General features: G+C 49.6%; 8 protein-coding genes across 8 annotated transcripts; 6 read left to right on the plus strand and 2 right to left on the minus strand.

Moving 5' to 3' along the window:
- Positions 1-353: 353 nt before the first annotated feature.
- N7503_011212 (uncharacterized protein) lies at positions 354-2341 on the minus strand (the record flags this gene model as incomplete). The annotated part of the gene is made up of 3 exons (XM_057070758.1): positions 354-1773; positions 1829-2106; positions 2159-2341. The coding sequence occupies 3 exons, from the start codon at positions 2339-2341 to the stop codon at positions 354-356; spliced, it is 1881 nt and encodes a 626-aa protein (XP_056917369.1).
- Positions 2342-3793: 1452 nt separating this feature from the next.
- Positions 3794-4889, minus strand: N7503_011213 (SMP-30/gluconolactonase/LRE family protein; the record flags this gene model as incomplete). Its single annotated transcript, XM_057070759.1, has 3 exons — positions 3794-4058; positions 4114-4246; positions 4313-4889. The coding sequence occupies 3 exons, from the start codon at positions 4887-4889 to the stop codon at positions 3794-3796; spliced, it is 975 nt and encodes a 324-aa protein (XP_056917370.1).
- A 2282-nt stretch (positions 4890-7171) lies between these two features.
- On the plus strand, positions 7172-10625 carry chiA1 (class III chitinase ChiA1; the record flags this gene model as incomplete). The annotated part of the gene is made up of 4 exons (XM_057070760.1): positions 7172-7279; positions 7333-7619; positions 7679-7752; positions 7807-10625. The coding sequence occupies 4 exons, from the start codon at positions 7172-7174 to the stop codon at positions 10623-10625; spliced, it is 3288 nt and encodes a 1095-aa protein (XP_056917371.1).
- A 719-nt stretch (positions 10626-11344) lies between these two features.
- Positions 11345-11956, plus strand: N7503_011215 (60S ribosomal protein uL24; the record flags this gene model as incomplete). Its single annotated transcript, XM_057070761.1, has 3 exons — positions 11345-11363; positions 11429-11541; positions 11687-11956. 3 exons carry the CDS (start codon positions 11345-11347, stop codon positions 11954-11956), a joined length of 402 nt encoding a protein of 133 aa, XP_056917372.1.
- A 3465-nt stretch (positions 11957-15421) lies between these two features.
- N7503_011216 (uncharacterized protein) lies at positions 15422-17606 on the plus strand (the record flags this gene model as incomplete). Its single annotated transcript, XM_057070762.1, has 9 exons — positions 15422-15593; positions 15653-15705; positions 15770-16042; positions 16108-16185; positions 16239-16634; positions 16683-16738; positions 16790-17079; positions 17141-17226; positions 17283-17606. 9 exons carry the CDS (start codon positions 15422-15424, stop codon positions 17604-17606), a joined length of 1728 nt encoding a protein of 575 aa, XP_056917373.1.
- A 382-nt stretch (positions 17607-17988) lies between these two features.
- Positions 17989-19184, plus strand: N7503_011217 (CaiB/BaiF CoA transferase family protein; the record flags this gene model as incomplete). Its single annotated transcript, XM_057070763.1, has 2 exons — positions 17989-18046; positions 18103-19184. 2 exons carry the CDS (start codon positions 17989-17991, stop codon positions 19182-19184), a joined length of 1140 nt encoding a protein of 379 aa, XP_056917374.1.
- Positions 19185-20873: 1689 nt separating this feature from the next.
- N7503_011218 (uncharacterized protein) lies at positions 20874-21113 on the plus strand (the record flags this gene model as incomplete). Its single annotated transcript, XM_057070764.1, has 1 exon — positions 20874-21113. One exon carries the CDS (start codon positions 20874-20876, stop codon positions 21111-21113), a length of 240 nt encoding a protein of 79 aa, XP_056917375.1.
- A 1499-nt stretch (positions 21114-22612) lies between these two features.
- On the plus strand, positions 22613-23674 carry N7503_011219 (uncharacterized protein; the record flags this gene model as incomplete). Its single annotated transcript, XM_057070765.1, has 1 exon — positions 22613-23674. The coding sequence occupies one exon, from the start codon at positions 22613-22615 to the stop codon at positions 23672-23674; it is 1062 nt and encodes a 353-aa protein (XP_056917376.1).
- Between the last annotated feature and the right edge of the window lie 26 nt (positions 23675-23700).

A 23700-nucleotide genomic window follows, 5' to 3' on the forward strand; every position in this document is an offset into this window, starting at 1 on the left:
AAGTGATGATCGAAGTTGACTACACGATGCCCTTCTTCTGCTTCAATCTCCCGTTCCGCTTGTTCGATCATGTCTGCGACATTGAGAGTGGCCATTTATTGCCTTTATGAGTCAAGCTTATGAAATTGACAGTGTTTCCAAATCAAATTGTTTTTATTACTAAAGCGTGTCTGGTATATGGTATCTGAGCATCAATATCAAGTACAAAGGTCACAAGCACGCTATTAAATCAAAGGACCACCATTCCAGCCCATCATACAATATCCCAATATAACCAGACGGTTCAATCCAACGAGAAGAAAGCAGTATAAAAATCTGGCCAGCAGACAACAGTAATCAAGCCTCAGCTCAATCTAATAGAAACTCAAACTAGTCCGATTAGCACCCCGGTAGGTCATTCCATCAATGACATTGCGTGTCTGCTCAGATTTCGCAGCAGCCATCCGCATATCATCAGCCGAAGCACGCGGCGTAGAGCTCGACTCAAGGATACAGCTCAGTGGCCCACTCGCTCCTCCATGTGTATTGCTTCGCGGCCGGCGAGTACTGGGGTAAATAACTTCGACGTCATTCCTGCGCGGAACGGCCATCACTCGGTTGGGATCAAATGTGTGCAGACTAGCCCAGCGAGCTGGTGGTGCAATGAACTGTGGATGGTACTGGCTTTGAGTGTGGCGGGGAATGGGCTGATCGAATTGGTAGGTGGTGCTGCGGACGGGATGGGGATGGGGCATGCCGTTGGTCTGGCGAGAGCTGCTGCGTCTGACGGGTTCGACATGAAGGGGGTGCATGGCGGAGTTTTGTCTGCAGGATTGGGAGTATTTCCGGGTGTTGGTTTGGGATGGCATTGGTGGGCCTGGAGTGTAGTTTGGGTGGTGGGGGTGGTGAATGGAGATTTGGTGTGGTGCGAAGCCTGCTGTTGCTGTTTGGGAGCGACGGACTTTAGGCTCGGGCTTTTGAACTACTACTTCTGGGGCGTCGGCAGAGTTCATTGTCATTGTGCGCGTGTGGCCTTCTGGTTTTGTGGTTGGTGATTTGCTAATGTCGTTTGTCGAGTGTGCGGCGTCACTGGAAGGAGCCACTTCAGGAGGATCACTTCTGGTTGACGGTGTCACCACTTGTTTCTCGACATCTGATGCGGCGTTTGGATCTGCCAATGCACGGATCTGGGGGTCTGAGGACAAGGGAACTGAAATTCCGAAGGTCTTGGGGAAGAAGCGCTTCAAGGAAGATAGAGACGACTTTCCCCTTTTGTGGTTTGTGAATTGCTTTGGGATAGTCGGCACTTTGGGCACAGGAAAGTCTGAGAGAAGATTTCGTGATTCGCCAGTAGTCTGGGATGTCATGACAGTCGACGTTCGCGAGATAGGGAAGAAATCACTAGACAATGATAGTGCCCCTGGAGAGGTACGCAAGGTATCATCTGGCGATATAGTTGTAGCTGTAGTGATATCACCATATTCTGAGCCAGGGTCAGTGTTGACTCGGAGCTGTGGCCGCAGACGGACAGGGGCTGGGTGTCGAATACTAGGATGACATCTGACTTTGTTGGCCAAGGGATCCACAGACCATGGCTCTCCACCGGCTTTTCCATCGTGTTGGCGACAAAGATTCAGAATCTCATTTCTGAGGGTCTCGTCACTATCCCAGCTGTTGCCAGAGAGAATGCTGCCATTCTTCACTGTCAGTTGGCGTCTATAGATTCCAATAATGGAAACGTCGTATGGTCGATCGCATAGTTCTCTTGCGCAATACATAGTGCATACAGTGACTCTGCAACGTTCTTGTTAGTCCAAACCCCCCTGGAAGCTAGATCTGGTTGACTTACAGTGACACAACAGACACTATCACGGTAGCTCGGTGGAATGCACAGCTGGCACCTACTCGCCAGAATGTGGCGTGTGTCCCTTCAGGTAGACAGTACACTTGTTGGACGGCAACCACCAGACCGGAGACACTGGCTGCGAGCCACATCATAAGATCCAGTCTCAACACGTAGGTGCAGACATTATGCAATACTGTTTTCTGTTCTCCAAATCCTCCAATGTTGTTGTATTGCCAGGCGACAAGGCTCTGGAGCGAGATCAATGGGATCGAAAGAATCGACTGCAGTTCAATCAGTAATCGGCGGGTATAAAGATAGATTTATCGAACATACCGACACCAGAGCCAAGATCAGACTGGTAGTCATCTTTGAATCGACCGTTGCATTGCCGTAGAGGTAAAGCACCAAAACCATCTGAAGAATTGACTCGAGAATCAAACAGTATATGGCCGCAAATATAACCAATTTAGTCCAAGTGCCCTCTTTGCGCGGTGCCGGCGAGAATCCAGATGCCATCGTGAGGATACCCAAGCTGCTCTGCAGCCTTTCCAATGTCGCCTGGACGATCAAATACCAGATCCGATGGATCGAAGAGTCGTATCCGAGAGTAAAGAGGCGCGAAGTAGAAACACGTCGGATAGCCGTGCAATCCAGGCGCGGCTAGTTTAGCAGTTCATTAACGGTGAGTGGCAGGTGGAGAGACCAAAGAAGTATTGCAGGACTAAAAGGGAATTAAATGGATTGGCATAGGCCCCATGGCGCGTCGACGCGAAAAGACTGTGGAGGGGTGGAATGTGCCTCCCGAGGGGCCGGCATGGAAAGAATCCCAACCGCGACCATAGTCTTCATTTCATTTGGAACAAGTAATCAATCTGCGGATCGACTGGAATGTTTGAGTAGGAGGCCCTCCTGTTGCCCAATCCAGTGGCAGGGTGGTTCTGGAGGACACGCTTAATGACTCCATCCCTGCAGATCGAGAGTATTCGACGTCAGTTCTGGTTAAGCCCCCTGTTAAAATCTCCGAGTCTTCCCAGATTCCTGTGAGAACTGTCAAATTTCCCATTAAGTTTAGGCGGTGTTGCTCATCGAGGGAGTGAAGGGCCGTGTAATTGGCGTTGTGTACGTGGTAGGGAGCACACCCATCCCTCGATGACGTGCGGATCAACTACATCAATTTGCTCCTTTTTACTACAACGCCAACAACATTCAAATTTTGCGATCATTAATATTTCACAACCCATCTATCATAATCTTTTCAATGTTATCTATCGCCGCGATTTTAGAAAATCTAACCACGTGAACGGAGGGGTGCTCCTGTCGACCGCGAGGGAGATAAAGCATCCAGGAGCCTCATACTTGACCACTTCGGCCCGCACATAAACTCACCTACTGTCTCTGATGTGGTATGCCAACTATTCTTTCATCGCGTCAACTTATGTTTTACTTCAACGCTAGTTTTATTAGACCAGCCAGAGATAATAAAATGAATTAGAATGACAACCTTGCTTTGAGGTGTTAAAATTTATCGAGAATGTTAGTAATATATATCTCTCCTTCCAAAGTGGGAAATTGCACAAATATCACCACGAAGGCGCATGTACGGGTCCGTCTCCAAAACTGTTTTTTCCCCTACATGCATCTAATGTTATTTCAAGACCCGCTCAGTCCAATGATCAAATTGATTTCAACTCTAGCTCAATATAGGGTGTAGTAAGAGAAACAAGGGTAGTGGATTGATATCCTGTGGATGCAAATGAGCTTTGCAACACACCTTCCATCCATGGATGTACTTTAGCGAGTTATTCAGGCAAATTGCAACCTTGGACATTGAGAAATGGGGTTGTTTCAAACTCCTAATGAACCTATTTTACTCCCGAATCATTCCACTTGCACGTTCATTCAATGTTGGCGGAAGACTATTTGTCAAGTACGAAGCTTCCCGCATTTATACAACAAGCATGCGTTGGATCAACCTCGAAACTCATGCTTGACCTGACCTTTCACCTTATCGATGCAAGCCATATACATATACCCACCCTCATCATTTGGATCTGGAGTATCTGTGCGGTCTTTAGCAGTAGTGATGTATAGGATGTCCTGGCTCTTGCCTCCCCATGTTGGACAGGTTGGATACATCGCTGGCAGTGCTATTTGTTTCAAGAGCTTGCCCTGTGGCGTGAAGACCATGATATGACTGGTTCCATAGACTGCCACCCACAAATTACCGTCCGCACTGCCACCCGAGTTAACAAGGCTTGTTCAAAATGGTTTGTAATGGAAGAACGCACTCTAGAACCATTCCATCCGGTTCCCCGCCCGCCCCTTGAAAGTCAATAAGGGTTCGCGGGTTTGAAATACTCCCCGTGCCAAGATCAAAGTCAAGCGCCGTGATTTTCATCCCGACGGAGTCATTCAGGTACACTGCACTAGTAAGCCCACTGCCACGCTATCTTACAACCAGAAAGAGCAGTGAAGCGGGCCACTTACTCGTCCGATTATCCGGACTCCATTTAACGCCATTTCCACAGATAAGTCCCCCAGGCAGCATCATGTGCAAGCTTCCATCGGGGTCATATCTCCACAGACGCCCCTTGGGAACCCCATAATCGGCAGGTAGTTTTCCAGGGGGGAAAGCAGTGGCTGTAAGATCATTCTCCGCTAACCAGAACCGTCCAGCTGCATCGACACCGCCATCATTGAACCGGCATTGACTCCGCTCTGAGGACGGGATAATCTCACAAGCCACCTCTAATTTCCCGGTCTCCTCATCTAAAAAGCATACGCCTTGGTAATAGGCCGCGATGTAGCTGCGCGATTTATTCTGACGAAACGCAGCAACGGTCACACTGTCTGAGAGTGGAAGGATACGGGCCGGCCCAGTGGCAGATCCTGTCTCGGGATCGACTGGGAGAATGTATAGTTCGGCTGGGGAAGAGAGACAATCAAACCAGTGCAGGGTGGAATCGCTAGCTCGATAGATGACGCCTTCGCCGAGGACCATGCGGCCCTTTGGGGGGACATAGAAGGCTGAGCCCGTGCTTAGGGTCTCTACTGGTTCAGTCATTTTGGTGCCTGAGTTGGTGGCGTTGAGGCTGTTTTTCAGTCGCTTGGTGCCGCTGTTGTTTTTCTCCCGTTGAGAGAGAGGTACTGGAGGTGGAGATGAACTCCCCTCACTTGTGGGGCGACCTCGGAGAATGAGGCGCCTTCAGGCCTAGCATTCTGAGAGTTTGATTCGCCTATTTCTTGTAGTTGGGCTGTGGCTTTAGACTGCGGATTTTTGACCTGCATCTAAAAAAGGGTCTCATCCCTGAATGTCGGCGAAAGTAATTCCGATCCCTCCTGAACCCTGAGCATCGGCACCTGAGTCAGGGTTTAATTTGATATTGGGCTTCAAACTATTGACTACTGTCTCATAAGATGAACCCATCAATTAGTTTTATTCGAAAGATGTTAGGTTGCTCCCATGAGAAAAATAAGAAAAATTGTTATAGAAACTGGTATCCGATGGGGTTTATTCGTATCAAGAACGTGGCTAGCATTAAGCCACGTTGGCATTCCAAGGTTCTCGTCATCTTAGCTGCAAGTACGGAGCAAAAATTCCAGGGTAATAATCGAGGGGGTTTTTTATTTTATTTTTGCTTTTTTGTGACTAGATTTGTCGGCCCCGAAGACGGACCCTGGTTCCACAGTACAAGATTTTTTTTTAACGGAGTCTGGCATAATTCGGACAAAAGAAATTGACTATGCACACAAGCTCTATTTAACGGAAAAACACGATTTTCTGAATTGGGCCATTGGCGCAGAAACGATGGCAGGAGCGGCCCGGTGGGCATCGGGAGGGTCCTTTAGTCTAGACTATTGACCAAGCTCCGTGGCTCGGGGGTAAACTAAGTGCACTTTCCCATTTTAGGAAACTCAGAGCTGGGCACAGGTCATAGGACAGGTTCTCGTAGGAGCCTTATCGGCAGATTCACGTGGAGACTGGATCGGTAGGGGTCCGTTCTCTCCGAGTTTGCCTCCATCCACCTATGCCATACTGTTTTAGGAAAGAAGAGCGAGTGAAGTCAGAACCTTGGAACCTGAGGGGCAAGGTCGAGGCTTATTGTTATTTTTCTACCAAGGAACAGTGAAATCATTCGAGCTGCACCCTCGGAGATAAATAAATAAACAGATCAGCTCGGTGAAGGGCAAGTTAGCCACAAGATTAGGGTAGTAGTGTTCGGTGGTAATCTACGGGACCAGGAAATTGGGGATTTGGGGCTAAAAACGAACTTGTCTAAGCGATGGCAAACGGTGCGATGATCCGGTTGGTGCCGGTCGTACCGGTTGAAATCCTTTGTTTCGACGATTGACAGTGATTGGTGTCCCTGGCAGACTAGCGCCCGCACTAAGTATAGCGTACCTTCGCTTGCATGCTTCTATGCCATTTAATTTCCCACTAGCTTCATTATTTCTTTGTTTTCTGTTTTAATCTTAGCCGCTAGAATTTCCTGAAGGGAAAAAAAAAAAATCCTTCCGAGGTATAACGTACATCCTAGTAAAATCCAGGACTTTGGTGACGGAAGAAGGGTCCAGGAACTGGGAATCTGGAGGCAATTGTTTACGCTAGTAACTAGATCCTTGTAGTGGGGGTTTTAGGAGATTATGATTGGTTGAAAAAGCATCGGTTATCTCCCCCCTCCATCTGGATTGGGTATGGGTGCCCGGACCCTGAGCGAGGGTCTCTTGGCAGCGAATCCTATGCGGCTCTGAATGTCATGCCCGTGTGTGGTTTGTGGTTTGTTCGGCTGTTTTGTCCAAACTATTCTGTTCGTCCGTGACCTGTAATCCCATGTTGTTTTACACAAAAAGAAGCTGGTATCCGCTGTCATGGGAGTTTTTTCATGTGGAGGACTATGAGGCATGAGGACTCCCAGGCTACAAGGCTCCAGAAAGCAAATATTTCAGTCTTTTAATATGCCAAGCATGACATGTGGAGCCCAAGTAGAACTAAAGAACAAAACCAGGAACCTTGAATACACCAGTGGCCAGGCATGACTCCATACGTACATTCATTAGCCGAAACCAGTCAGCTAGTGCAAATTACACTGGGCTCGGTGGTTCCGTACCAGGTACCCCGTAATGCTGCCTGGCAAGTGAGAGAGATGTTCCTTTTAATGCTAGGTCTCCTGTTTCCATCTATCCAGGCTCTCAATTTTCTTTCCCACTCCCTTTCCTTGAGTGACTAGCCCGAGCAGACGTTTGTCTGCGTCCTTTCGTTCGTTGAACATTGGCAAATAGCCATTCCCATTCATTTAACACCAGGCTGCTTCTTTAAGCCTAATTATTCTACATTCAGTTTTCAAAATGGTTGGTATGAAGGTTCTCGCCGCTGCATCGGCGGCGCTGTCCACTTTTGTGTCGGCTGCTTTTGCCTTGGATGTGGAGCTCAAGTCCAACGTCGCGGTCTACTGGGTACGCCACTTTGTCTTAAGCTTCTTGATCATACTCTAATACTCTTGATACAGGGTCAAGGTTCTAATCAGGATCGTCTGAGCCATTTCTGCCAGGAGTCTACGTTGGATATCATCATCCTGGGCTTCATCAATGTCTTCCCCCAGGCCGTTGGAGATTGGCCCGGCTCCAACTTCGGTAATCAATGTGATGGAACAGTCTACCCAGGTACAGAACTTCTTGAAGGATGCCACCAGATCTGGGAAGATATTCCCACCTGTAAGGCTATGGGAAAGACTGTTCTACTTTCTCTTGGTGGAGAGGGTGCCACCACTGGTGTCCTAGACCATGAGACTGCCTTGTGGTTCGCGGATTTCCTGTGGTACTCGTTCGGTCCTTATAATGCCTCTGCTGTCGCAGAGGGTTTCCCCGTCCGTTCGAAAATAATACTGTCGATGGATTCGATTTCGATGTCGAGTCTGATGGCGGTCACGGTATGTTCGGATGATCCCATTGCAGCCATCACGGCCCTAAACTAACAACCATAGGATATGGTTCCATGATCACCCGCTTCCGCGAGCATTATGCCAACTACCCCGAGGAGAACTATTACATTTCAGGTGCGCCTCAGTGTGAAATCCCCGATGCGCAGCTCGGCTATGCGATCGACCATGCCGCCTTCGATTTCATTTGGGTTCAGTTCTACAACACCCCATCCTGCTCTGCTGTGTCCTACTTCAATCTCGTAGGCGGTTTCAACTTCGATGCATGGGTGGCTGTTGTTCTAGCCAGTGCCAATCCTTCTGCCAAGCTATATATTGGACTGCCTGCAGACCCTACCAGCGCTTACTACCTGACGGAGGATCAAGTCACCGAATTGGTTGGAAGGTACATGATCCTGTATCCTGATACCTTCGGTGGTATCATGTTGTGGGAGGCTACCGCCGCCGAAAATAATGTTGATGCTCAGGGATTGACCTACATGGAGCAGATGAAGGAGGTTCTATACTACTATGCTCCTCTTCCTACACCAACTCCTACACCAACGCCCACTGTTACCCCCATTGTGACACCGACCGCGTTGCCTACCTCGGTGACCCCATCTAGCATTGCTACCGCCTCCAGCTCTGTGACTCCCTCCAGTGTTGCCACTCCTTCGAGCTCTGCTACTCCCTCCAGCGCTGTGACTCCCTCTAGCTCTGCTACTCCTTCCAGCATTGCTACCGCCTCCAGCTCTGTGACTCCCTCCAGTGTTGCTACCCCCTCCAGCTCTGTGACTCCCTCCAGCGCTGTGACTCCCTCCAGTGTTGCTACCCCCTCCAGCTCTGTGACTCCCTCCAGCTCTGTGACTCCCTCCAGCTCTGTGACTCCCTCCAGCTCTGTGACTCCCTCCAGCTCTGTGACTCCCTCCAGCTCTGTGACTCCCTCCAGTGTTGCTACTCCTTCGAGCTCTGCTACTCCCTCCAGCGCTGTGACTCCCTCTAGCTCTGTGACCCCCTCCGGCTCTGTGGTTCCCTCCAGCGTTGCTACTCCCTCCAGCATCGCTACTCCCTCCAGCATCGCTACTCCCTCCAGCATCGCTACCCCCTCCGGCTCTGTGGTTCCCTCCAGTGTTGCTACTCCTTCGAGCTCAGCTACTCCTTCCGGCTCTGTGACCCGCTCCAGCAAGCCAATTTCTAGCTCGACTGCCCCGGCTCAATCGACCCAGTCAGGCTCTCAATCTAGTTCTCCCGTGGCAGCTCACACTTCGGTTCCAGCTTCTTCCCCGTCCGTCGGACCATCTGGCTCTCTTTCTCAGTCTGGTCACGCGAGCTCGTCCGTGAAGCCCTCAGGTTCTGGAAGCCCCTCTCTATCTTCTTCGACCGTTGCACCCGTGGGCCCCTCGTCGGAGCCGAGCGTGGCTTCTACCTCGAAGCCCATCCGTTCTCCTGTTCCCTCGCGTACTCCAGTCGTTCCCACTAAGCAGTCGACATCCGCGGGTGTTTCTAGCTCGAGCCTGGAGGCCTCTTCATCAGTTGCTTCCTCTAGCTCTGGTGTTGTTGCGTCCAGCGTTGGTGCTTCAACTGCTTCTTCTGGCGTTGCGGCTACTAGCACTGGTGCTTCGGGTGTCCCGTCTGGTGCGACTACATCCAGTGCTGGTTCTTCAGCTGCCTCTTCTGGCGTTGCTGCCTCCAGCTCTGGTGCATCGGGTGCCGCGGGTGTTTCTACCTCTAGCACTGGTGATTCTGGTGCCTCTTCTGGTGCTGCCACAACCAGCACTGGTGGCTCGGGTGGCTCTGGTCCCTCTTCTGATGCTACCACATCCACCTTTGATGCTTCGACGGCCTCCTCTACTGGATCTACCTGGAGTGCAACCCTCACTTCTGGTGAATCGGTCGGTACCGGCGCTGCTGGATCTACTTCTACCGTTAGCGGAACTCATCTGTCGCACCCAAGCGGAGGTGAAGGTTCTACGAAGACAGCTACCATCACTGCCTCTCCTTCAGTGACCCCGGCTCCCACTTCGTCCCCGGAGACAATCACAACTGTTATTGTCACCTCGTACACGGATATCTGCCCTACTGGTTTCACCACCATCACCACCACGATTACCACATATTATTGCCCTGAGACCGCAGCCACTGCTACCGCCACCAACCCTCCATCGGGGGCTGTCACCACTACTGCCACCGTTCCTGAGGGCTGGCACACTACTGTGACTGTCTGCACCCACTGTGCTGCTACTCCCACGACTGTGACTCTGACTCTGCCGAACCCCACGACAACCGCCGCGGCCACCACCGAGACTGCCATCGTGCCCGTGACGGAGGTATGGACCGAGACCTGGACCACCACTGTCTCTTTCTGTGATACATGCGGCGAGACTGGCTCCTCTGTCGTTGTGACTGTGCCATACACTGCCCCGGCTGCTGTCGAGACAGCTACTTCCACATGGGGCTCAGGTGCATCTGCTGGCCAGGGTGCTGGACAGGGCGAGGGATCTAGCCCTAGTGGAGCGTACACTGTCGCTACTTCCGTTGAGACAGTCACCTTGACATGGGCTACAGGTGCCCCGGCCGGACAAGGTGAGGGATCTAGCCCTAGTGGCGTGCCTCAGCCCCCCGCTAGTGGGTCCGTCGGTGTGATCTCCGGTCACCCGGCTTCCACTGCTCTGGTCACTGGAGTTGCCGCTCTTCGCACCTCCAGCCAGACTCCGTCGTTTGTTTTCCACCCTGCTACCACGAGCGTTGTCTCCGGCAGCTCGGCAACCGCCAGTGCCATATCCCAAGGTGCTGCCCCGGCATACAACGCCGCTGGATCTCGCTCGGACATGGTTAATTTCTTCGGAGTGGCCTTTGCCGTCCTCCTGTCCGCTTTCCTGATGTAAGATACCACTTGGTCTTCTATGTAAGATCTTAATATCTCTACATGCCATTGCCATGCAGGAGTTTGTTTTTTTCCATGTCACATTACGATTTATCCAACTTTCTTTCTTCATCTGATCTCTGACCTGCCGGGCTATGCCCTGGGATTTTGAGTGATTTATATTACCTGTTTCTACTTTGACCATCTAACATCGAGATCTCGAAATTTTCATACCATGTTGTACTGTAGCATAGAATCGTTCTACCAAGCAAAATTTTCTCTTTCACTCCATTTTTGATACTTGATGTCGTGAACTCCAAAATAAACTGAGCAACTTGAAGAATAAGAAGTAATTAATAAAAATACAAAACAAATATAAAATTGTTCCTTGGACACATTTGACTCTTAGTGCAATAACCACATCAATTAACTAGATGCACACAAGAAACACAGATCAGTAGTCAATATTCTTGCTGATAAGCCCAGAATCTCGATAAGACATGGATTCTTATCGATAACGAATTTGTGTCTGGTGTGATTAGGTAAGTGGACAGTGGGCGAAGTGGGTCTTTCATGTCAGCCAATGGCACGTGAGAAACCAGGGCTCGAGGGCTAACCCAAGCGGAAAATCATGTGACGCACAACCCACATCCACCTCCAATATTCACGCTCCTAAAAGAGTCTTTCTTCTCCGACGACCAACGACAACCCGTTCCCTTGAGCCCATTCACGACCATCAAGATGACTGTTCGCAACCAGGGTGCGTACATTCTCGCCATCGCAATTCGATCCTCGCCATCCCCAATTCTAACGAAATGAATACAGGTCTCGCCTCTTCGCGGAGCAAGTCTCGCAAGGCTCACTTCTCTGCCCCCTCCAGCGAGCGCCGCGTTCGCATGTCCGCTCCTCTCTCCGCTGAGTTGAGAAAGAAGTACAACGTACGTTCACCCGCCGAATTGAATTTGATCTGGCCGAGTTGGAGGGCTTCGAAAAAATGCACAAATTCGACATTTAAAGGCCCAGCTTGAAATTGAAGGGATCTTCTCGAAAAACATCAAATTCTAACAGGGTTCTACTCTACAGGTCCGCGCTGTTCCCCTCCGCGTTAACGACACCGTCACCATTGCCCGTGGTTCCCAGAAGGGCCGTGAGGGCCGCATCACCTCCGTCTACCGTCTGAAGTACGTCGTTCACGTTGAGCGTGTCGTCCGCGAGAAGACCAACGGCCAGTCCGTCCCCATCGGTCTGTCCGCCTCCAACCTGGTCATCACCAACCTGCACATCGACAAGGACCGTGAGGCCCTCCTTGCGCGCATCGCCAAGGGTCGTGAGGCCGTCCAGAACAAGGCTTAAGGGATATCTCTTACGTATGAGGGAGGGTCTAGGTTCATATTGCAATGGTGGTATAACGGCGCGGGTGTGTTGATATTGAAGGACTCTACATAAAAAAGGGCCCCAATCTACCATTTTTCTGGATCAACGTTTCTGAAACCAGGCGCATTGCGATGAATGCCAAATGAAAAATATTCTTTTTTCTTCCATCTTCTACCTGGATTTTGTTTCTCACACAGCAGTCTGTTCAGTGGGCCAGGATTCTTTGCCAATTTCGGTAATCTCAGGGCTCGGTGTGTGGTATCTAGAAGGCTTGATACTGCATTACTCATGGGGTGGTAGGAGATCAGACATCTGCGAGGAACAGAGGCACCAGGGAATATTGCAGTATACTGTGACTTGTGCTCAAAACACAATGACAGATTCTTCCTTCTACATGCTTTTTCTACCTCTCGCGAGACTGCTCTCATGCCACCCGTCCTCTTGGCCCCTTGAGAACGACCATGCGTAATAGTAGTTGTAAACTCGAACAAGCCTCGGACAGTACCTAGGTCATTAGCCCCACTAGTTAACATATCTCCTCTACCAGCTGGGACTTATTTGAAGATTCTATGCCGCCTAGGTGCACATGTGGATGTTAAATCTTCTACTTACTTCGGTAGGTTTCATTTTTCAGCGCAGGCCCAACCACACTAGGCCTGTCGGTCAGTCTCTCCATCGAGGTGTTTCTAACAGTACCTGCCAGATCCAATATCTAGGCAGTGCTTATAAAAAAAAAAAAAAAAAAAACGACCGCGGGAGGGAGTCTTGGAGAGCTGGGAAGAGAAAGGAGGCAATGGACTTCCGTGGTTGTTACTTGTCACTTATTAAATCGACCTCGAGATATCATCGTTCGGGATGGAGAGGACCATCTACGGGTGATTGCAGGTATATCTCTCCAGGGCTGTTAATATTTATATCTAAATTTGGACCATTATTTTAAACAATGTTTGTCCCGTCATATCCAACAATTAAATTATATGCTAGCCTTGGAATGATCTGTGACCTCGACGAGTCAGGGTGGTGCTCATACATACGCGCAAATCGACTTCGAAGGTTATTGAGAAGACAACGGCAAGATCCAACCTTGGAAATTGTAAGGAGAGTTCATGAATCAAACTTTGAATAGTTTTCAGGCTACCACCATAATTCAAGGTTGGGGCGATCAAAATTCATTGTTAGGCCAGATGTTTATATTTCTAGGTCCCATACTTGGTCCCCATTACTACCGCTCACGATATATGTCTCTGCGTTCACTTGAATTAAATCAGTTCCAAGATTTCATTCACAAATTGAGATAGAGTCTTTCCAGCTCAAGCTTTGGAATTAGCCGAGCTGTTGATATGCTCAACTCCAGAACTCAGGTGCTTGGAACAATAGGTAGTGGAGTGATTAGAGCTCATCTAACCCTCCACCTTACAGGCCGACGATGAATAAATATGTCCCGAGCCTACCAAAGAAGAACGATTCCTCATTGATCTAATGAAAAAGCAATGACCGTGATTTCACCAACCTCCATGGGGCAGGATTGATGAAATTGTACATGTAGCCTATCCCACATGTATGCTGGAGATCGAGAGCTAAAAATCGCTTAAGCTAAATTTAGGAGATCCACAATCAGGCGGGTTTGCAAGGACCCATTCCCCCAGTTTTTCATATTCTGTGCTCGAAGTGCAAGGCGTACTTGAACGTTTTTCTTATTATAGGGAATGCAGATGGGGAAAAAAATTCCAGGTACTCGCTCTCATGAATTATTCCGGCGTTGTGGGCCAAACAAGCTATGGAAAAATTGAGTTTTGGCGTGTTGGCTGGCGAACTTAGTGGTGCCATACCCGAAGTGGATCTAACCAATCAGAGATAGTACTAGCGGCTTATACGATCAAGTAGATGTTCGATCGCTAGGAAAACTCAGGGATATAGGCTGGCCGCTCCTTTCAATCGTAAACGTACTAGCGATAAAGAACCGAGATTGGCCCTCGATTGCTTGGTATCGAAAGAGGTATGCGATTGCAATGCATCTAGTGATGGTTTTTAGAGAAAGCTCAAAAAGACGAACATTATTTGAAACCAGCGTTTTAGAGATCAATCTTCCTGACGATTTGAGGTCGTCGTCGTTATGGCGATGGTGATAATTTTGGTGAAATTTGTTAAGCACACTTTTCATACTGCGGCCCTATCTTGTTGATTCGGCGGCATCCTGTACTTTAGTACATTGTAAGAATATGAGCTGATTTGAAATGCATCACTCTTCTTTTGTAGCGAGAAACTAGTGTGCGTGATGATGTGACAGTGGAAGCAAAGACCAGACGTGAGGCTACATGCGGTGTGGGGCTATCTACCACGATTCAACTTTTCCCCAATAAGAAAGCAAACCCGAAGCCTTCCACCCTCAACTCATGATCCAACCGGATAAAGTTATAATGCACAAGCATTGTACCAAGACTTTCGGACCAGTCTCGGGTGACCCCGATGACCAGGGCCAGACCTCTATGCTGACGTGTATAGAAAAGGGGCTATACCTAAACCAAACTAAAAAAGAGCCAGCTGAAAAAAGCCGAAGCAATCAACCTCGAGTCGGCCATTTTACTCACAATCCGTGGCGTACGCTAAAACATGGGGAGCTTTCTACTGGTTACTTCTCCACGCCATCCCCCACATATCAAACCACCGCTCCCCAGAAACATGGGGGTTCTACCTTGTAAGCCAATCTGTTCACGTGGGAGGACGCGTCACCACGTAATTCCTGCTCGGCCTTCCGCTCCAATTAAGGTCTAGTCATGTGAAAAACTAGACGAGTCTGCCATGTTATTATGTTTTCGCGGGGTTCGAGGGTTTGTGGGGAGGTGTCCGGGGGGCCGAAACCCGGATATAATGTATAGTCTGACATCCCGTAGGCGCTTCGGGCTTACGGTTACGGCGTTACCAAGCTTTACAGAGTGGCCGCCATCAATCCGTGTGTCCGACCATTTCATAGGTGGCGTAAAGTGGGAGTTTTGCTGACTTTGAAATTTCTTTGACGTTCCAATTTCTTTAAAAAAAAGAAACTTGAACTGGGATATGGGGTATGGGGATAGCTGTAGGTGATTTTATATTACCTGAGTCCAGTGCTAAGCTCCTTAGGGGCTAATAATCAAATTTAATTCGGTCGTTGGGCAAGATCCACTCGATCGCATTGGGCAGATATAGTGCCAGTTCCATTTCCAAGTAACACACGACGCCGTAAAACAGATCCGGCTAACTCGGCCGGGGGTCAAAGCAAACGCGCCTCGTGGTCTGTTGGGACCAACCGTTTGCTTTTCGTATGGAAGGAAGACTATAAAGGACGATTGGTCCCGAGATTCTGGCATGGGTGTGCCTCATTTCCATTGCATCTTGCAGTTGGTTCTATACATCCTACCTAGCCGCTGCCTACTTCTATTCTGTTGAAACCCTGTATCGGTCCTCATAATGGAGAGTAAAACGGGCCCAGTGGAAGCCCTAAAGGCTGTGCCTCCAACGTATAACCTGTCGGAGAAGCGAGCTGCAATTGCCGGCCCTTCGGGGTTCAAGGGTCTCATTGGCAACAAGAAGACCTTTTCTATTGGCTTGTTTGCTTCTCTTGGAGGCCTTGTCTATGGATGTGGGTTTGAATGGAAAAGGTTTATTCAACCTTGGTTCGAGAGGCTGACGAGTCAACAGACAACCAGGGAATGTTCGCTCAGGTCTTGACCATGACATCTTTTATCAACAAGGTAAGCCGCTGAACTTGACCTGAACTTAAATAGCATTACTAACAGTTCCTTTTGCTCATTATAGACTCAAGGATATGCTGCCACAACCGGTACTGGACAAGGTCTCTTGACATCTGTTCTAGAATTGGGTGCTTGGGTCGGCACCCTATTCAACGGCTACCTTGCAGATGCGGCCGGTCGTCGCGCCACAGTGTGCATCGCTGTCGCAGTCTTCTGCGTGGGCGTAATTGTACAAGCTTGCGTTGAGAACAAGAACTACATTTTCGCTGGCCGTTTCGTGACCGGTTTGGGAATTGGTAGCTTGAGTATGGTTGTACCGCTTTACAACGCTGAACTGGTATGGAAGCTTCACAGTCATACTTCTCCTGCTGGGTGGCATGTCTTTTTAACTCCGATGTATAGGCTCCACCCGAGATCCGTGGCTCACTTGTCGCCATCCAACAATTATCCATCACATTCGGAATCATGGTCAGCTTCTGGGTTAGTCTATTCTCCAGATTTCCCTGTGTAAAAAAATACTGACATGCTTTAAGCTCGGTTACGGTACCAACTTCATTGGCGGCACTGGCGAGGGACAATCTGATGCTGCCTACCTAATTCCCATCTGCATCCAAATCCTACCCGCTTTGGTTCTGGCAGCTGGAATGCTCCTGTTCATGCCACAGTCTCCACGTCACTTGATGAACAAAGGTCGTGAGGATGAGTGCCTGACCACCTTGGCTCGTCTCCGCGGTTGTTCGCAGGATGATATCACGGTCCGAGTAGAGTTCTTGGAAATTAAAGCTCTTTATTTGTTTGAAAAGGAGACATCGGCTCGGAAGTATCCTCAGTGGCAGGATGGGTCCACTAAGAGCAACTTTATGATTGCGCTCAACGACTACAAGTCTCTTATCACCAACAAATCTCTATTCAAGAGACTTTCGGTTGCTGTAAGGATCATCAGCTCGCGTGATGCATTTATATGCTAACTCACTTAGTGCATGGTCATGACTTTCCAACAATGGAATGGTATCAATGCGATCAACTACTATGCGTAAGTTTGACCCACGATTTTATGGTACCTCACTAATACTCACCAACTCAGGCCCTTCATTTTCGAGGACATGGGATTCACCGGTAACTCCGAAAGTCTCCTTGCGACTGGAGTTGTAGGCGTTGTCGAATTCCTTGCCACAATCCCTGCAGTGTTATTGGTCGACAAAATCGGTCGTAAAAAGATCCTCATTACCGGTGCCATTGGTATGGCTGTCTGCCATTTCATTGTTGCGGGTATTATCGCAAGCTATACCGGCAATTGGGGCGACAACCGTGCCGCTGGTTGGGCGGCTGTGGTATTTGTGTGGATCTATGTCATTAACTTCGCCTACTCATGGGGTATGTGCTACTCATTTTGTGGTTGCGGTATATCGAGTACTAACAACATGAAAAAATTCAGGACCCTGTGCATGGATTGTCGTGTCTGAAGTCTTCCCTCTGAGTATGCGTGCGAAGGGTGTGTCCGTTGGTGGAAGTTCCAACTGGGTGAGTTGTTCCTTTTGCAAGAAACTGCTTTCATGGCTAATAAACCATCGATATAGCTTAACAACTTTGCTGTCGCTATTTCAACCTCCAAGTTCATTTCGAAGACTTCCTACGGAGCATTTATTTTCTTTGGTATTGTGACCACGATTGGTGCTCTTTATGTGCATTTCCTTGTTCCAGAGACCCGCGGTCGCACATTGGAAGAGATGGACGAAGTCTTTGGCGCGACGAGCTTTGCCGCAGAGGATGAGAGTACGAGACTGCGCATTGAGCAAGAAATTGGGCTGTATGCCCTTCTTGGCGAGGGAGAGCTCGTCGAGTCTGAGAAGGTAAAGACCGAGTTTGAACATGCCGAGCCTGTCTCAGAACCTGTTTCTTGAACATGGTGACCAACACGAGGTCTCAAGAACGGATTTTTGGAGACTAGGCTTTTCAGGCCATATAGTCCTGTATAATTTATTCGGTCTCAAGCTGATGAACTCAATGCGTTGAGGTGACTGGCTCTAGTTTAGGAGATTTGAAGTATAATGTGTTATGGCAGTTTGAAGCCGACCGAGTTATCTAATTTATAATTCAAGAGACAGAAAGCTAGTGTTTCATCTTACACATGTGCATTAGGAAGTTAGGAAAATGCCGTAGATAGCCTTTATACATGCTCGGTTCCCCGCATTAAGCGGACCTCGGTTGTGGGGAACTGATGATCGACAACATCGTTATTTAATGCTTCAAGCCCTGGCGTTTGCCCGCCTGCAAACATTTAAAATGGCTGCTCCACCTCTAAAAGGCATTCGAGTAATTGAGCTAGCGGGTCTAGCGCCAGGTAGCTTCTCTCACCTCACAACCCGGAAAGCCTCACCGCTGACACTCTTACCCCAGGGCCTTTCGCCGGTCTCCTTTTAGCCGACTATGGCGCCTCCGTCCTTCGCATCGACCGACCCAAAGCCGCCAGTGGTGACCAACTGACCCGACACAAGTCTTCAATTACACTAGATCTCCGCGACTCGAAATCTCGAGATGTTCTCCTCCGCCTTCTCACATCCGCGGATGTACTAATCGACCCATTCCGCCCCGGTGTCCTTGAACGGCTCGGCCTGTCCCCAACAGAAGTCCTCCTGAAACACAACCCGCGTCTCATTGTCGCACGTATGACCGGGTTCCGACGCGATGGCAAATATAAAGACATGGCAGGCCATGACATAAACTACATCGCCGTATCAGGTGTCCTATCTATGCTAGGACGAGCTGGAGACAAGCCCTTCGCACCGGGCAACATCCTCGGCGATTTCGCCGGCGGCGGCGCAATGTGCTTTCTGGGTATCATTCTCGCCTTGATCGCCCGCACAAGCACAGGCCGTGGACAAGTCGTCGAAGCAAACATGGTAGATGGATCGGCCTACCTAGCTACCTTTCCACGGCTAGCACGCCACTTGCCATCTTGGAATAAAGCCCGAGGCGAAAACCTGCTTGATAGCGGATGTCCCTACTACGACACATACGAAACCAAGGACGCCGGCAAATATTTTGCCGTCGGGGCATTAGAACCGCAATTTTATGCAGCATTGCTACGCGGGTTAAATCTTGATCCGAAAAAGCTTCCCGCGCGTGAAGACCGCGATAATTGGCCTGCTTTGCGGGACTTATTCACGCGCCGTTTTAAGGAGAAGACGCGAGCTGAATGGGAAGCCGTTTTTGATGGTACGGATGCCTGTGCGACTCCTGTTTTGGAGCAGGAGGAGCTTGAGGCTGCTGGGTATGATCAGCGGCCTGCTGTTCATTTGTCTAAAACGCCTGCGGTCCCATTTACGGCGGAGCAAGGCGGTTGGGTTGGTGGGGGTCTTGCGCCTGGGGATGGGGGTGAGGAGACACTTCGAGCTTGGATGGGATGGGAGCCAAACAAGGATTTCCTTGTTCGGGAAGACGGCGCGATCGTCTCCGTGGACGGCAGGGCCAAGTTGTGAGACATGATCCGCAGTGGAGATCCTTTGACTGGGGCAAGTTTTTTTTGTACATACATCTTAAATTTTGGCTTATATGACTGTTTTCCTTTTGACCTTTCTTTGGTTCAGATATGTGTCGTCGCTCGATGCGGTAAGGATCGTCAATCATTGTTTTATGGCGCACGGGGGCCAATTGTACCTGAGCCCTTCTTACTCAATGCGTCACCAGGAACGCTCCTACTTTGACATTTTATTCTTGTTGCAATGGAATTGTGGAAGCATTGAAACATACTGACGTCACGACTAACAAATTTCCCATTCCGGATCCACCGAGTACCACCCACGCGAGAGAATTGTGGCGCAGTTCGTAACTTTCTGTTATGAGTTCTGTAAATTACAGCTCCCAGCCCTACTAAACACATTCTACCTGATTTAGTCCAAGTCAATGAGAAAATAATATATGCATTTATTCGCCATGGTGATGAAGCCAAATAAAACGGTGTCTGATACGAGAAGAATTGTGTAATCAAAGGCATATGTGACGATTTTCCAACAATGCCCCGTACTCCAACTATTTCCCAACCACATGGTTTCGTGGCTCTCCTTACTTGGCTTCCACTTCCACTGCTTGGAATCAACACTATTGGGATTCCCAATTCAATTATAATCCGAGAAACGATTCCTCTTAGACTGGATCATATAGTCTTCGGTAGTCCACCGCATATCAGAATCATCGAACGGAATATTGGTGAAGACATAGGACATCTCAATTGTATGAAAAGCTACAGAATCCTTACCAGGTAGTGCATGGGACCAGTAGTATAGCCCCAGAGGCTGCTGATTCTTACCGGCAGCTATGCTCAAAGCAGAGTGTCATGTCAAGATGCCGCTGACAACTGCCATATCAGGTTGCTTTGGTCGTTGGCCACATAGTAGGTATCTGCCGGGCATAGATCAAAGCAGCGAGATGATAAATTACATAATATCTCATTGTAATTCCTTCTTAGAAACTGCCTGTACAGCCAAGATCTGGAGATGCCCCTGTTTTGTCCTTGTTATTACTGGCTAGGATGGGACGTTCGCGTGGTGGTTGTTAATTAGGGCTTTCCGGAGAGCGTATGGTAGGACAAAGCTATTCCCAACAGGACGCCAAATTGGAGGCCCAGAAAAATCAGTAAAATTTTCCAAACTGGCTACCATTAAGCAAAGTGTAAATTTAATTGACTTTATTTTGTTAGGTTGGTAGTTGGGATCTTTCCTGCTTCCACAATCGACGAACATTTAGTCCAATTGCAATTGCCACAATTGGACACACAACACGGCACCGGACCTATCGACAATCTTTCACCGTACATCCATTTATAGACGGGCAGGTTGGCCGAGGGATTGATTCAAATTTGTTGGGGTCCATATTTTGAGTTACAACTACCTAGGTAGATCATCTTCGCTTAACCCTCGGAATGCTTAGTTTCTATCACTCATGAATTAAAGTAAGTACGCTGACTATGTGATGCCAAGCAAACCATCACTCTTCATGCAGATATCTGGGGAAGGTATACCCCGCACTATGAACTGGCCGCACTGATCAACCCCCGGCCCTCGGCAAATTGTGACACCGGTACTCAAATTTAATATATAGAAAGCTTGAGTGCTCACGTTGAGCGGGAAAAAAGAACCTTGTTTTAGTGCTGATAAGCCTAAGTCTTCAGTATGGCGCGCTCTGCAGTCCCCACCCAGATGATCATCCTCCCCATCCAAGGGGCGGCTCAGATCGACAACCTCTCTACAAAAGAGGGCCAGACATGGTCTCAGATTCTGGATATTCTGGAGAGCTGGGCTGGTTTCCGCCGGCTTTATTGGGGACGCCATGTCGAGGAAGGACATGTGCACCTCCACATCGGTAGGATTGTGACAAAGATAACCGAGCAAGCAACTGATAAACAAAGCTAGCTCGAGACAATCTACACCAACATTATGCTCTCCTCACCTCACCTGATTGGCAGCAGATTATAGAAAACCTGGTTTCTCTCGGGGTCTCCAGCGCCACAGAACTGACCGTGCGTCATGCCATGATCTCGGAATTTTCGACAAACCCCAAGAGTTTGGGGCACGGGGCTCCGGTGAGCGGAACCGCTATTTATTTGACCCCTGACCCCGCTGGATGGGAGAAAACGTGGGCGCTATGGACGAGTATTGTCTCCACGGTGCCTGGATGCTTAGGAGCAACGGGGGGTGGGTGGTGGAGCCTGTTGAGGGGAACCTTTCCTATATTGTCTATGTGGGATGGGAGAGCATCGAGGTCCACGACTCGTACCACCATACTAAGCACTTCCGACAGCGAGCGATTATTCTTCGCGAGCATAACGTCGGGTATCGCGAGTATGGCCATGTTACATTTAGTCATTCGCGGGCTCGTCAAACACATCTTTAATTTGATCAATAATCAGATAGGGGTTGATCCTTGCAACTGTAGCAATTTCCCGTTGAAGGAAAACCGGTTCTCCCGAGAGTTGAGTCAGCTTACGAGGTAGACAGGAACCGCTAGGAGATATCCGGTTAGTAGGACCATGCCAGCGTGCGATAGCCGGAATAAAGGTAGATTGCTTTTTCTCCAGCCAGTAGGATATCTGTGAAGCTCAGTGTTCCTGTCAGATATAATTATGGAAATCAGACGAAAGTCACGGTTACAGTAAGGCGGCGGAGTGAATGAAACCTCGTTGAAACGAGCGTAATTTTCAGACACCAGCCTCAAGTGGCTGAGCGTATCGTACCTAAGTACTCCACCCGCCAACTTTGGCTGCGCAAGTACTTCAAGCCCGTCGTGTTCCGCCGTATCGGCCAATCACATTACTTGAGGGAACCGACCAAAGTCTCTTTTGCTTCCCCCCTCCCCCTACTCCTCCCATCTTCCCCTTATACAAAGGTCCAGCAGGCAAGCTCTCGTGCTCTTACAAATTATTTCGTCTCGCCGAATATTACATACCCCTCCGGACCCTTCTGGAAGGCCAGGTACCAATTGGGTACTAGACGAACTTGGCCGCGTGTGCGCCTCCCAAACCGATCCACACCCCAAACTCTTTCAACTCTCCTGCTATTACAATTTCCATTGTTTCTGGCAATTGAAAGCTTTCCAGTTAGCTACTGCGTTGGAAAACCTGAAACCGTCAATCACCAGCCCCCGCTCCAAAACACCCCCCGAGGCCGATATTGCTGCACCACTGCAAGTGGGCGCTGAAACTCGCAGATTGCTTGACCCGTAAGCCGCGCGCATCGGAGGCCCAGAGCACGTCTTCCTGCCTGAAGGTGGCCTGCGCAACTACTCTGTTCACCCTACCCCCGCCTCTCCGAAATCTCCGCCACAGGATTTTCATACGAACGGGTGAACAGACTGGATTACCTCATAAATCGGTTCCAAGTGAAAGGTCTGCTTCGTCAAGCATCCGCTCAACATGACCGAATTCCGAGTGCCTATGCACCAGGGTCCCCCACCCCGGAAACCAATACACACTGCCCAACATGGCTACCCGTACCAGCCCTACGATGCCCCTAGAAATCTTGTGCCTCACTCAGCTGCGCCTTTAACAACCCACAGTCGCACTCGCACAACTTCCTCCCACGTGCTCCCCTACGGATCAGGCTCCCACCAACATTACCAACAAACACCTCCTGCAATTCCACACCATGCCATGCCTCCTCCAACCGCTTTTCCACCTTCACGGCGGCTTTCCAGCACCACTACGTCGACTACATCAACCGGTAACCACATGCCGCACACAGACCCAAATATCCGACGAAGCGCCTCCAACCGCTCGGCAAGTTCGCAACTAGGGTATGTGGCTCTGATGCGGCGGCAGAAAGCGACCGTCTGGTGCGATCGGGCGCAATCAGAAGATGCTCGCATGCGCGAGGCAGCACTGCGGGACAAGAAGAGAGCATATCTTGAGGTCCATGGCGCTGGCGCCGGTCGTTCAGGCGGTTCTAGCGGAAAGATTCGGCACGGAGGCAAGGCGGGACTGGATTTCTCGCCATCGAATTTGGTGGGCGCCAAGGTTCCCGTGCGACTCAGTGCAAACGAGATCGGCGATGCCGACGACGATGCCCATAGTAGTGAGGGTGGTATCATTCACCGCAGGACTGGCAGTGGCCGCAGCTCGCTTGGAAGCAACCGGTACCCCAGCGGTTACCAGCGCACGCAGGGCACCATGGGAAGCAATAGCACACCGCCTAATGAGAAGAGTGATCTGCCTGATGTCTCTGAAAACACACCCGCTGAGATGCAGGAGGAGGAGAAGAGCCGATTATCATCACTTGTCAAGGATGATGCTGCAACATCACATAGCAGCGAACAGGAAGACCTGGTTGGTGACATGGAGGCTCCCAGTGCAGCTGTTGCATCAAGCCAGAAGGTCCACAAAGCCGATGAGCTACGGCGACGAGGTAGTGTCGACGAGCGGACTACTTCTATGACCAATGTGCGACTCTTTGTTGCAAACCCTGATCTTAGTGATTAGGATGCTTGGACCTCTTCATTTGCCAA

The sequence above is a fragment of the Penicillium pulvis genome (genome assembly GCF_028828015.1).
Source record: "Penicillium pulvis strain IBT 33274 chromosome Unknown scaffold_8_segment0_segment0, whole genome shotgun sequence".
Classification (NCBI taxonomy): Eukaryota; Fungi; Ascomycota; class Eurotiomycetes; order Eurotiales; family Aspergillaceae; genus Penicillium; species Penicillium pulvis.